Source organism: Antechinus flavipes, chromosome 1 (assembly GCF_016432865.1).
Source record: "Antechinus flavipes isolate AdamAnt ecotype Samford, QLD, Australia chromosome 1, AdamAnt_v2, whole genome shotgun sequence".
Classification (NCBI taxonomy): Eukaryota; Metazoa; Chordata; class Mammalia; order Dasyuromorphia; family Dasyuridae; genus Antechinus; species Antechinus flavipes.
The window spans coordinates 269,031,648-269,045,903 of NC_067398.1; the positions used below are offsets into that span (position 1 = coordinate 269,031,648).

A 14,256-nucleotide genomic window follows, 5' to 3' on the forward strand; every position below is an offset into this window, starting at 1 on the left:
TGAGCCGGGCTGCCGATAACAGGAGACGGAGAAGAAGGAAGAGGAGGGAGGAGGAAAAGGAGCAGGAGCGGAGCGCGCAGCCTCTGGCCGGGGGCGGGGTGGGAACAAGCAGGGCCCCAGAGGTCCGTCGCAGCCGTTCCAGCTCCAGCCGCAGAGCCGGGAGCTCGGGGCATCCCGAGTTCGCTGAGGGACGCGCAGGCGCGCACGGGCAGCAGCCCCTCTCCGTCCCGGCCCTGGCCGGCTGACTGCCCGCCCTCGGCTGGCTCCCTCGGCCGAGCCATCCCCGCCCCCGTTTCCCCGATCTCCATCCTCTTCCCCTCTCCTTCCCTCCCGGACCCAGCTCCTCCCCCGCGCCCCCAGCGCGCGCGAGCCGGGCTCGGGGCTGCGCGAGCCGCCGTCTGAGGCTGTCGCTGCGGCGGCAGCGGCTGCGGCGACGACGACGAAGAAGACGACGACGACGACGCGGGGAGAAGAGGAGTCGACGGGCGCCGGAACGGTGGCCCGGGCCGGGCGGTCCCGGTGATGGCGGTGTTGGACCTGGCCCAAGAGGGAATGGCCGTTTTTGGGTTCACCCTCTTTTGCGTGCTGTGGCTCATGCATTTCATGTCTATTATTTACACGTGAGTCGAGGCGAGAGCTGGGGGGCGGGGAGGGAGGGTCGCTGGGGGCTGTGACTGAGGCCGAGCACTGGATTCTGCTTGTGCTGTCTGTTTTCCGAGTCTGCTTTGATAAGGTGGAGGTGGGGAGGAGGCGGGGAGGCACATTGTGCCCTGGCAACCCTCAGAGGAGGGTCTGGGAAGGGTGTTGTGTGGTGAGGGGACTCCTGGCCATGGGGATCTGTTATCTCTGCGGCCTACTGGATAGCACTGGTGGAGGGGGGTACCCCGGAAGGGGTCAGAGGATGGAGAAGGTTGTTTTCAGAGGCAACGCGGACTATAGGAGAAATAGCATGGGGGTAGGGAAGTAGATTGAGGCTTTTTAATTTTTGGGGTGTGTATGTATGTGTTTGTAAGAATGCATAAGAAAAACTGGTAGGGTAAGGAGGTTTGTCTTTGTATGGATGCTGAATTGCAACTGCAGTGGCGTGCAGAGCGGAAGGGTGCCTGCTTACCGAGATTGGCGATTGAGAAGTCTAAGGGTGACTGCCATTAGGAAGAAGGAACGGGAAATGCGGTTTTCTTTATTATTTAGATGGCTCTTATAATCATCCAGGGGCAAATGTGAGTTAGGGATTGAGTAGTCTTTGGAACAAAAATTGTGGTGTGGTGGATTTATTTTTTCATTTGTCATTGTTCACATTTCTTTTGAGGGAATGATTGTTTCCTCTGGGAGTTGCACACAGCCACCTGCTGGTCACCCTATTGATTTCTCTCTTCCTGGAAGAGTCTGATCTGTTTACCTAGGTGTAGCCCCTTTCCAGCTTGAAAAATACCCAACACAGGTTGTCTGAGCTGTTTGGAATATGTCTGGGATTGCTGATAGTTTTCTGGGATTGCTGTGATAGTTTTCTACTAATTGAGTTCAGTTGAGCTTAGTTACCTTGATGTGGAAGTAATTTAAAACCGGTCGTGAGAATTTTTCTTTTCCCAAAAATCAAACCTTCCCTCATTTTAAAATGTGGAATTAGTTTAGTGAGATTAAAATGTTTTATAGTTTTGTTTTTTTAAGTAAGGATAGGAAAGATATAAATTTTGGAAATCTTGTTGGCTTACATCTTTCTCTGTAGTTGTTCAGTTTTCAGTCATGTTCAACTCTTCATGATCTTTTTGGGGGTTTTCTTGGCAAAAATAGTTGGATGTTTTCCTCTTTCCCATTTCCTTCTCTAACTCATTTTTTACAGATGAGGAGACTGAAGTGAACAGTTCAGTGACTTACCTAGGGTCATATAGCTAGTACCTGTCTAAATCTGGATTTGAAGTCTTCCCGATTCCAGTTGGAGCACTTTTTCAGCTGTGCTACTTGGCTACCTATATATGGTAAAATGCAGTTTTACAGATAAAAGAAAGCTTTAGTTCTTTTTTAACCAGTTCATCCTTTCTATAGATAAACAACTTTCTACTAAGTATCTAAGGACGTCTACCACAATCCTTTGTTGAGTATATAGTAATTAATGCCATCAATTTTTCTTCAAATCTGGTCTCAGACACTTAATACTTACTAGCTGTATGACCCTAGGCAAGTCACTTAACTCCAGTTGTCTCGGGGTAAAAAAAGCTTTTTCATTTTCGGGTTTTTCTTTTACTTTTTTGCCTCCATTCCAGCACAGTTGGACTTACTTGTTCCCCTCCCCCACAACCATTGTTAGTGTATTTATCTTTGTTAGTACTAAAGAAAAGTTCTGCTACTCTTGATACTTCCTAAAACTTAAAGGAACATATTCCAGGTGATTTTCTTGGATCAGTGAAGGAACTTGAAAATCAGTCGTCTAGGTTTTTGAGTTAGTGGTTAGTCTAATTACAGATAGTTAATTTAATTACTCTTGATAACTAAATTTAAAAGTAGTATTGCCAACAAATCATAATTCTGTTCTGTTAATAATAACAACAGATATATATTATCATACTCTAAATTTTTCCACTTAAAAGACATTTTGTTTTTTTTATGAGCCTCAAAACTGTGAGTTTAAACATTGATAGAATTAAAATCAAGTTGGCTGAGATTTTAAGTATTATCAAACTGTTTGCTTAATGATTCCTATTAAGCTACATCAAACAGTTAGTGTTTATTAAATGCCTATTATGGGCCAAGCATTATATTAGGTATACACAGAAAAAAAATGAAAGTCCTTGTTCTCAAGGAGCTTACAGTTTAAGAGAAGAAATTTGAACACATTGCTATATACTCAAATGTTTTTAAATTTTGAAAAAAAAAAAAAAAAGAGCCTCCTTCCCCATTTATGAATTTGCCTATTTGTGTTGGTATACCTGTGTATATGATAGGTATGTTTATGAAAAGTTGTGTTTCTAATGTTAAATCAACTTATATTAAGAAGCTTAATGGGAAATTGGTATAATTAAATCATTAGGAATATGTTTTGGAAAACAATTCCTTTGTAAAGCAAATAGTCACTACCTAAATTAAAGCTTTGTTTGTAAATTATAAGGGCTTCACTTTTGTGTTAGTGATTCCTCTTTCACTGAATAGACAGTTCCTGAATTTTTGACACATGTTCTTAAATAGGGAACTCCTCTTCCTTTTTTAAAAAACTGTAGTGGATGTTAAAAGCTTTTATTTGTCAGAATTTTCACAAGGATGTATAAAATATAATTAAAGCCATAGCAAATAATTTTGAATTAAAATTTCACATTAAAACATTTTACTAATTTGTAATTAAATGATTCCTTATTTTTTATTGTTATTATTATTTTAATTTAAGCCTTTATTTTCAAAACATGCAAGGATAATTTTTCACCATTGACCTTTGCAAAACCGTGTGTTATAATTCCTCTCCTGCTCCCCTTGGTCTTATCCCATATCCTAGATGGCAAGTAATCCAAAATATGTTAAATATGGTAAAAATATTATATAAGTTCAATATAGGCATGTGTATTTATACAATTATCTTGTTGCACAAGAAGAATCAGATCAAAAAAGAAAATAAATGAGAAAGAAAATAAAATTCAGGCAAATAACAACAAAAGAAGTGAAAATGCTGTTGTGATCCACACTCAGTTCCCACAGTCCTTTCTCTAGGTGTAGATGGTTCTCATTATCACAAAATGTTTGGAACTGGTCTGCATGATTTCTTATTTATAAAAAGGAAGTGTCATATCTTTTGTAGTCTAGAGCTATGGACTGGGATTCAAAAGCCTTCCCTTTAAGTCCTCTTCTTACCAGCTGTGTAGTCTTGGACAAGTTCTGGGCCTTATTTTTCTTTTTAATTGCTAAGATCAGAAGATTGAACAAAATGCTTTCTATGTTCTGTTATATTTCTAACATTTAAAAAAATCTTTGAATATGCTGCTCTACATTCTTAATCTTAGAGCATCAAAGAAATTTTTTTTTACCTTTGTATTTTTAAACTTTGTAATTAGTTTAAAAGTTCAAAAAACTGCAAGGTAGTATTCATGGGAATTGACAAAATTAAGATCTATTTGAGAAAAATAATTTGTGTATTCAAATGTCTGACTTTCCATATTCTGTAACATAAATGACATTTTCTTATCACTCAAGTCTTGGTTCTTTTAGTATTTTGAGGGTGAAAAGCTCAAAACCTGCATGAAATTATGAGAAGATTTAAAGATTTATCACCTTTACAAACAACTGATCACTTTTCATTAGTAAATTTTAAATAGGGAGTAATGGCTCTTAGTAATTTAATTTTGCTATAATCTTTTAGATTCAGACAGAAAAACAAGAACTGATATTTTGTCTATACATAAGAAAAAAAAGGCAATTTGGATCATTATGGCACATGAAACCATGTCTTTTTTTCCTTCTGATGTTGGATATATTTGTGACTTGATATATGGATAAAGTGTTATCACATTTATAAGGTTATATAGATGTTCCCACCTTTCTTTCTAGTTTGTTGTTAGCCATATTAACTTACAGGCTAGTTTGAATAAATGCTGTCCCTCTGATTTTATCAGAAAATTCAAAAAGATTGGTACGTTTTTATGTGTTGGTTATCAATGCTGTTGCTGAAAAAAATTTCCCAGTAATTGTTACCCATCTCTGCATAGCTCTGTCCCATTGTCTTAACATTTGTGATTCTGGCTGTGCCTCTGGCAAGTTCTGCTAAGCTGGAAAAGTTTTAAATGTGGTCTTGGAAATAGATGGTATCTATAATTCTAAAACCTGACTGGCCTTATCACAAGCAGATTTGCCAGTAGGTAATGAATTAATTCTTTGGCCATCTTAAATCATGGAATAAAATAAACTTAAAATGATCCTGGGGACCCCTTTTAATTTCTAAAGTGATAGTTGCAGTAATAAAAAGGGTGGGGAGGTGGGCAAAGAAAATTAAGAACTACAGCATTTTTAGGTTTTTAAATTAATGATATATATGAAATTTGCCCACTGATTTTAAACTGAAGTGTTGCTGAGGAACTGACCCAGCCTGTTGACGGGCTTTGTAGGTACTTAAAACCATAAGACATAGTAAGTTGCAGCTCAGTGTAAGGATGGTCTGCAGGAAAGTAGTTGGTGCAGTTATTTTTCTCATACATCCAAAGACCATAGAAAATAGTTTATGGAACTCTTTGTCATTTCACCTTGGCAGTCAGAGCTCATGATGCAAGTAAGCAAACAGAGCAATATGAAGGTACCTGCATTTAATGCTAACAACTATTTCGTGTAGGATTAAGAAAAGAAACTATATATCATGACTAATAAAGTTGAAGAAAGATGTAGTGGGAACTAAAAAAACGTTACCAAAAATAATAAAGTTTAACCTGACAGGAAGTGACTTTACCAAGATGGTCATCAGATCTTTTATATAAACAGATCATTAGTTATTTAGAAAAAGGAAAAAAATCAATTCTAAATTAAAATAAAGGATAAGGGCACCAGTCTGACCAATTTAAACAAACTGTTGCTGTTTTGGTACCTGGAATATATTCTGTTCTTATCTATAGTTCATATAATCTTTCAATTCTTTTAGAGTAGAGCTGAATTTAACCTCTTACTCAATACTTTTATTGATTTTAGCCTTGGCTGCTAGTATCCTCTTTCACTTAGATTTAACTTACTTATATTTTGTTTATTTTATATTTTATGTATTTATATATGCTCATGTTGTCTTCATTATAGAATATAAGTTCTTTGAGAGGCAGGACTATTATAAATGGTACAGTCATTTAAATAATGCTTGTTGATTTCTGAAAAATGGGAAAGGAATAGAAAAAATCCAGAGTCATTGACTGATTAGTGCCACTTGAAAGAGAATTTTAGCAGTTATAAAATAACTATTGATATGTTGAAGGTTAAAAGAACCCTAGAAATGCCTCCATTTGATCTCCTTTCCTAGTATCCCAGATATGATAGCCAAGGGCAACACTTGTTTAGAATACAACCTAAATCTGTGATCCTGAGAACCTCATTTGTAAAATATTTATGGAGGAAATGAAAGATAATGAGTAGTTTGATCTCATAAAAGATTAAAAAAAAAAAGCTGTGGAAAATGAATTTATAAAAATCTTAGTATTAAATCTTAACCTGGCTTATTCTGAGAGACTTTTTAGTTGTAACTAAAGGGAACAAATAGACATGAAATAGAAAGGATTTTCAGAATTTCAATAGAGATTCATTGTCATCAGTAACAGTAGAACTGCAGCACTTGGACTCTATATAATCAGTGAGAAAGTGGAATTGGCTCTCGATCAGAAAAGAAGTTCTTATATCTGATCAAATACACATAGGAAGAATCTGTATCAAAGCATTCAGGGATCCATTCTCAAATATCTCGGATGATAGATTAGAAAAAAGAGAATGTATCAGTGACAGTATTGTAAACCAAAAAAAAAAAAAAAAGAGGAAATGAACAACTTTCAAGTAGTACTCAATAAAATGCAGTAAGTATATAACAAAATATGATAATGCATTATTTCCCCCCATCTCTATAAAAACTTTATGAAAATTGTCTATAATGTTGAATCCATGAAACTATAAATTGTCAAATGATTTTCTGTAAAAGACCACATTTTCATAGTTAACTGAGGTATAACAAATTCCTCATTGTTGATTACAGAAACACCTTTGTATTAGAACAACATTAGCATTAAAGGTTCTCTTTGTACAAGATAAATCTTGTGCTTATATTAACTTAAAATCTTGTAATTTTCCTTGATAAATGTGATCATAGGGTAAATGTGAACCATTTCTCTTGATTGTCAAGATAAAACAAACAATAAATCAGGCATATTATATGCTTGCTAGAAATGGAGAAAAGTATTACATATGAGATTTTTTTATGTATAGTGAAGTTTTATAAAAATTCCTGTTTGTGAATCTGATAGTACTGACTATTGATATCTAAAACACTATAACCACTTTCTTAATTAAATTTGTGACTAATCAATATGTTGGTCTAGCAGTGTATACAGAAAAACCCAAATGGTTGAGAGTACACAATGTCTGGATTATGAGCATATGCCCATTAACATAGTCTGTCATCTATCTTTTACACTAACTGTCAAAAAATTTGCTTATCAAGTAAATAAAACTTTAAAAATAGAAAACAATTTGTCTGGAAAATATCTGAAAAATATAGTAGTTAGCAAGTTCAATATGAGTCAACAGTTTGATGGAGCAGCTGGAAAAGCCAATGTGTGCTTGTGCTGCGTATAGAGGCATTTCTTCCTAGAATAAATAGTTCATAAAAGCTGTCCTAGCCAGATAATATCTGGAATGTTATATTCAGCTTTGGACAGCACAAAATTTTGATAAACTGCAGAACATTCAGAGGTGGGCAAATAGAATTTGAAAGGTTTGAGTCCTTATTTTAAGAACTAGGAATACTAAGAATCTAGAGCAAAACTTAAGAGAATATGACGGATACCTTTAAATATTTGAAAGGCTGTTAGAGGAAGGGAATAGGCTTATTCTGTTTGACAGAATATCAGGAGTAATGAGAAGTTACAAAGAAGTAACTTTGAAGTTTGATATAAAGGGGAAAATGAATACAAAGCAAAATTCCTGGTAATAAGATCTGTACAAAAAATGGATGAAATATTTCAAGATATGAAGGGATTAAAAAACAAAACATGTGATGGATTCTATCTTATTGAAGATCTTCAGGCAGAGTATGGATGATGATTTGTCAGGTATAAGATTTCATTCCTCATATTGGTTGGACTGGATGGCTACTCAAATGCCTTAAAATTCTAGTTTCTATGAATCTGTGATTATGCCTATTGATATATAGTGAACTGGACTAAGAATTGAATAGGAAGAAATTGAGTTAGATTTTGTTGGCAAAATTGTGTAGTAATTTCAGTGATGTAGAATTTACTCCCTACTATAAAAATTTGTCTTCTTTCTTGGCATCCTCCTTTCCTTCCTCTTCTCCTCATATATTATATGATGTCTGGCATGGGTCAATCACATGATTTCAAAATTTCAGTTGAACCAAAGAGTGTTGGATGACATGTACTAAAAATGACTTGAACAAAAGTAGAGTTAAAAACATCAGGGAACATATGCATGGATTTAAGTCTCCGTCATGTTGGGAAAGACTCTATAAGTATTATTAAAGAACAAAGAGAAAAACTGCATTGGAGGAAAAATCATGGAGTGTCTAGGATTGTAAAGTCCAAGCTAGATCCCTGGAGGCCTCAGGATCAGGCAGAGTCAGGATAAATTAAACTCATTGGTCTTTAGGGGATAAGTGAAGGAGATGGACAAAACTGCCAGGAGTTTTGCCAAGGCTCCCTCCTTGATTCTAGAGTCCAGAATCTCCACACTTTATTCCTTCTCTTCCTGCAGCCAGGTGAAGTGATCTTGCCTTTCTCACTCCACCCTCTCATCCTTACCTCCAATTCTCTTAACCCCAAACTTTGAGCCAGCATTAACTGAGAGAAGAGCAATTCAAAACATAGTCTAATAGTCATTGTCGAATATGTAATTAGCCTTAAGTGCTCAGTTGTCTGATTCAAACGCACCTATTCAAAGTTTCCCTTCACTTCTGATTAAAATCACAATCATATTTACTTTTGTGTATACTTACATGTACAAAACTCCCTCTCCTATTCTACCCCTATAAAAATGTAATTTCAAGATTGTTATCTTTGTCTTTTTATTATCAGGACCTAGCATTGTGGCTTGGCCTCTAGTAGATACATGTTATTACTACCACAGCTTTCTAATATTGATAATCGATTTTCATGAGTAAATTTTATTTATCTAGAATACAGTCCTTATTTTGTGAGTAAGTTTTGAAACACTTAAGCTGCACAGGCCATCATTTTTATTGTTGTGTTCCTCAAGCCTATAATTGGTGGAAAGAATTCTGAATTTGGAATTGGAAGACCTAGTTTTAAATTCCAACCCTGCTACTTACTACTCTATGTGACCAAAGTTAACTACCTTTACCTCTCTGAACCTTGATTTTTTTCTTTTGGAAAGGGAAGCATGTCGGGAGTAAATGTTTTATTCAGTTTCTTCCAATTCTAAATTTGTATTTCTCTGGAACTATGGTAAATTTTGAATGAACAAAATAGAAATGTTAAGACAAATTGGTATTAGGTGTTAAAGTCACTATTTCCTGATAAAAATTTTTTTTAAATGCTAAAATTACCAGTTCCTTTGGGCAATTTGCCTGGAGAACTTTTATGCAAGATTTTTTAATCATGCTAAAAGAAATATAAATATTAAGTTTTATAAGGTTGTTTTGATACTAAAACTAGTGTTACTTCAGAATTCTAGGTTTGGATTGCAACAAACAGGGGTAATGCTATGACAATCAAAAGTAAAAAGAGATGGTTCTTGGTTACATTTTGTTACATTAGGACAGTTATTAGAATTTTATTTCTTCTAGAAGGGACTGTACTAATCTGCTATCCTTCTGTATCTCATATTCAAAACCATTTTACTGAAGAGTAGAATTTCCAAAGAATAGTCTGTCTTTTCCTCTTTTCTAGTATCTAGTATCAACTATTAGATATAAATTCCATTTTTTCCCTTAAATAATATTTTTAGTTTTTTTAAATTAAATTAAAATTTCTTTCCTGGTACTAAAAAAAAGAAGAGGAAACAAACAACTCTTCCTTCTACTTTTATTTCCAACTTCTTATTATAACAAATTTTTTAACTCAACTGATCCAACTTTTGGATTTTAAAACCAATGTTTTATTTTACATGAAAGTTAATGTCATGGATGAATATAGTAGAAGTCATGAATAGTTGTGGATTTTGATAATTAAAAATTACTTTATAAAAATTGATTGCTTGAAATTTTACTTATAGGATTCAAAATGTTTTATCTGTGGGCCTTAAAAATCAACTGAGTACATATTTTCTTAAATTAAAAAAAAAGTCCTCAAAAGTAAATCTTAGGTAGCATTAGATCAAGAGAATAAGGAACACTGAAACTATTTAAATATTGCAGTTTCAGGTGTTTAGTGAGGAACACTTAAGTGTTACAGTTTAGGAACATTTAGAATTATAAAGTGAGTTGGGTGGTGATTAGTCATTTGTTTTGTTTTTAGTACATAATATTTAAAGATGACTTTATTTTTTTAATTAAAGCTTTTTATATTTCAAAATATATGTGTGCACGATTTTTCACCATTAGCCCTTATAAAACCTTACGGTCCAATTTCCCCACCCTTTTCCCCATGCCCTCCCCTAGATGGCAAGTAGTCCAGTATATATTAAACATGATAGAAGTATATGTTAACTCCAATATATACATTTATATAATTATCTTGCCATACAAGAAAAATCAAACCAGTTAAAAAAAAAGAGAGAGAGAGAGAGAGAGAAAGCAAGATAAAATGCAAGCAAACAATAACAAAAAAAAGTGAATATGTCTTGTTATGAAACTATATTCAGTCTTCTCTCTGGGTGTAGATGGGTCTCTTCATTATTAAGCAATTGGAACTGGTTTGAATCATCTCATTGTTGAAGAGACTTATGTCTATTGGAGTTGATCATCGAATATTCTTATTGCCACATATAATGATATCCTGGTTCTACTCAGTTAGCATCAGTTCATATAAGTCTCTCCAAGGCCTCTGAAATCATCCTGCTGGTCGTTTCTTACAGAACAATAATATTCTATAACATTCATATTCCATAACTTATTCTACCATTCTCCAATTGATGGGCATCGATTCAGTTTCCAGTTTTCTTGCCACTACAAAAAGGGCTGCCACAAAATGGTTCCCTCCTTTAAGATCTTCTTGGGATATAAACAATTTACAGCTAAACTCAGTGTTTATCAGTCCTGGCTGCAGGAGGACCTGAGTTCAAATGCAACCTTAAGGGACTCTTAATTAGCTCTGTGATTCAGGACAAGTCACTGAATCCTAATTGCCTCACCAGAAAAAGAAAAGAGAAAAAAAAATCCTCTTAATAATACATAATAATCATATCACTCTCTTGTTTTCAGTAAGCTTTCCCTTTGCTCAAGGGATAAAAACAACCTGGAAGTTAAGTTTCTCTGTGGGGTAGCTTCAGTATACTTTTAGGCTTCTTTCATTCTATTTGGATCAGGAGCTAGGATTTTAGACTTCTAATCAGGAAGTGATCTGAGTTTGAATTCCGTTCTTACACTTAAACTAGTTAAGTTATGAGTAACTAACCTCAATTTCTTCATCTATTAAAGGATATAATATCTGTAGTATATACCTTACAACATTTATAGGAATCAAATGAGAATGAATAAAGTTAAAAATCATAAAGAGCTAGCTATATAAATGCAATTTGTTGTTACTATTATTATTTACATTCTATATCTAGCTAAATACCAACTTTCCCCTGATTTGGGTGTACCACACTTTGAAAATCTACTACATCTTGAATGTACTCTTTCTACATCTCTCTTAGTTGGCATTCTTTTCTTCTTTTAAGAACATCTTTCTTGACTTACTCCAGATAAAGAATTTTTTTTCTTCCTTCTCATATTCTTTATAACACTTTTGTACATAGTAGATGCATACTACTAGTAGGTTAGTTTGATTATACTTTTATCATCCCTTGTGTTTTGGATTTTCACAAACCATCCGTTCAAAAATATATTGTAGAATTTTGCCAGAAATTAAACGTTTACTTTTACTGGCCTATGGTTTAAGACATAACCCTGTTTTTGGAAACTGGGACAGTTTTCAGTTCTGCGTTAGCTGTCCCATTCTCTCTGATTTTTCATAAAGTATTTTCGCCATCACATATACCAGTTTTTTGGCTATCCTAGAATGATAGCCTGGTAGCTTGAACTAATGAAGAGTGAGTAAGTGTGGTGCTTTCTTATTATCTTCCCTCTTATCTTGAATTTTACCTGATCATTAGCTTTTTTTTTTTTTTTTTTTTTTTTGGTTATATCCTTTTCAGTCCAAAGGTCATTCTCCTTGACAAAGAAAACTGAAACACAATAGAGTTGAACAGCTGGACTTTACTTGTCAGTGAATTTAGTCAAGTCTATACTGAACATCCTGAACCTCATTCATCCTTTTTCCTGGTCAGCCTTAAAACAGAATCCCTCAGATAATATTTTTGTTGTTTATCAGTAAGTATTAAATGACTACTATTGTGTCAAATTCTGAACTTGGAAATGTGGGCACAAATACAAAATTAGGTAGTCTCTCTCTTAAGGAACTTCTGTTCTTAGGATACCTTTGCAGATAGTATATAAAGGGTATTTACAATATTCATAGTGAATTGCCATGGGGGGAGGGGGAAGGCACTAAGAATTGGAATAATCAGAAAAGGTCTCTTAGAAGAGGGAGTTGCATCTTGAAGGGAGATAGAAATTTCAAGATTTGGAGGTAGGGAGAACATTGGGGAGAGGAAGGAGTTGGTGGATGGAGAAAAGAGATATTATGTGTAAAGACAGGAGATGGAATGGCTTGTATAAGGAATAGTAAGTATGGATAAAGTGTATTAGGAATCCTATGTAACCAGTTTGGAGAAAGAGAGAGAGACACACCTACAGCCATATTGTGAAAACTTAAATGCTATATACAGAGATGTTTGTCATTTATACTAAGGGCAATGAAACTTCTTGAGCAGGGAACTGATACATTCAGAATTATGCTTTAGAAATATCAATTTGGCAACTGTTTGGAGAATGGTTGCATAAAAGAGAACTGTATGTAGAAAGGACAATTTGGATCTTTCATTAAAGGCAAGAGTCTGGACTAAAGTGATTGCAGTGAGTTAGAGGTGAATGGATGTGAGAGATGTTTCTAGGATCATAGGATGATAAATCTAGAATTGGAAGGAATCTCAGAATCCATCTAATCCAACCCTCAGTTTTAAAGAAGAGAAAATTTACTCCAGAGAGGTAAGTGACTTGGTTATAGTCACAAAGGCAATAAATATGTTAAAAGTGGATTAAAAGAAAAACAAAACAATAACTTGGCATATTGGGTTTAAATAGAAAGTGAGAAAACAAAGAATTAAAGGCACCAAGGTTATAGATAGACATGATTTCTTAGAAGAAAGGCAGTGTTATCAAAAGAAATGGGAAACTTAAGAATGTTTGTACAGGGTGAAAAATGATAGATTGTATTTTGAATATGTTGAATTTGAAATGAATTTGGGCCATCTAGAAGGAGGAGTCAAACATGAAGTTGGAGATATATAATATATAATTGGACTTTAGAGGTGATAGGATTTAGATAAAAGCTTTGGGGGAAGGAGGTATAAGGAACAGAGTAGAGGAGGCAGGAAACAGCTTAATTTTCTAAAGTTTTCAATATTTGTGTAATAGCATAATTACCACCAATATTTGACATGGGAAACAAGTCATTGTTTATAGTTAAGATTTTGTAACCATTTGATTTATTGAGTGTAGTTCTTTTTATTTACATTGTTGTAGTTATGTGTACATCCTCTTCTTCACACTGAAACAGTTGAAATTTTTTCATGCTTCTCTGTATTCATATACATATCATTTCTTAATGCATAGTTATATTCTATCACATTCATTTACCACAATTGGTTTAGCCTATTCCAATCAGTGGACATTGTTTCCAATTCTTAGTTATTACAAAAGGTGCTTCTGTAAATATTTTGGTATATGTAGGGACTTTTTTCATATCAGTGGCCAAGTATGAGGTGGAACCTCAGAGCTGTTTTGATTGCCTTTATCTTTTTAGTGAAATGAGAGTGTTTTTTTTTTTTTTTTAATACTCTGCATTTTTAAATTTTATTTTGAGAACTGCTTATTTTTGTTCTTTGACCATTTATATATTGGGAATGGCTATTAGTTTTGAATTATTGTTTGTTGCTAATATATATCATGGATACCAAATTTGATTTTCTCCATTTCATTACTTCCTTTCTTATCCTAGGTACATTATTTTTTTCTTTGCAGAAGCTTTTCACTTTCATGTTTTCAGAATTAGATTTATTTTATCATTTGGAATTGCCTCCCATTTCTTGTTTGGTTAAGAATACATTTCCTGTCCATATCTGAGAGATGGATGATCTATTTCTCTTCTAATTTGTCTTGCGTGATTTTTCATGTTAAAGATAAATGTACATTTAGATGCCTTTTGAATTGAATTGTAAGGACAACAATAATGAGACTAAATCTGTTTTTTCTTTCTAATAGTTTATATTTCATAGTTATCTGAAATTTCCAAGGTACTT

General features: G+C 34.5%; 1 protein-coding gene across 1 annotated transcript in view; it reads left to right on the plus strand.

Moving 5' to 3' along the window:
• The first annotated feature begins 433 nt into the window (after positions 1 to 433).
• The window catches only part of UGCG (UDP-glucose ceramide glucosyltransferase), a 43,174-nt gene continuing 29,351 nt past the window's right edge, over positions 434 to 14,256 (plus strand). The window contains exon 1 of the mRNA XM_051961176.1: positions 434 to 620. Within this exon, the coding sequence (XP_051817136.1) occupies positions 523 to 620 (98 nt within the window). The 5' untranslated portion in view covers positions 434 to 522. The remainder of the gene's footprint in view (positions 621 to 14,256) is intronic.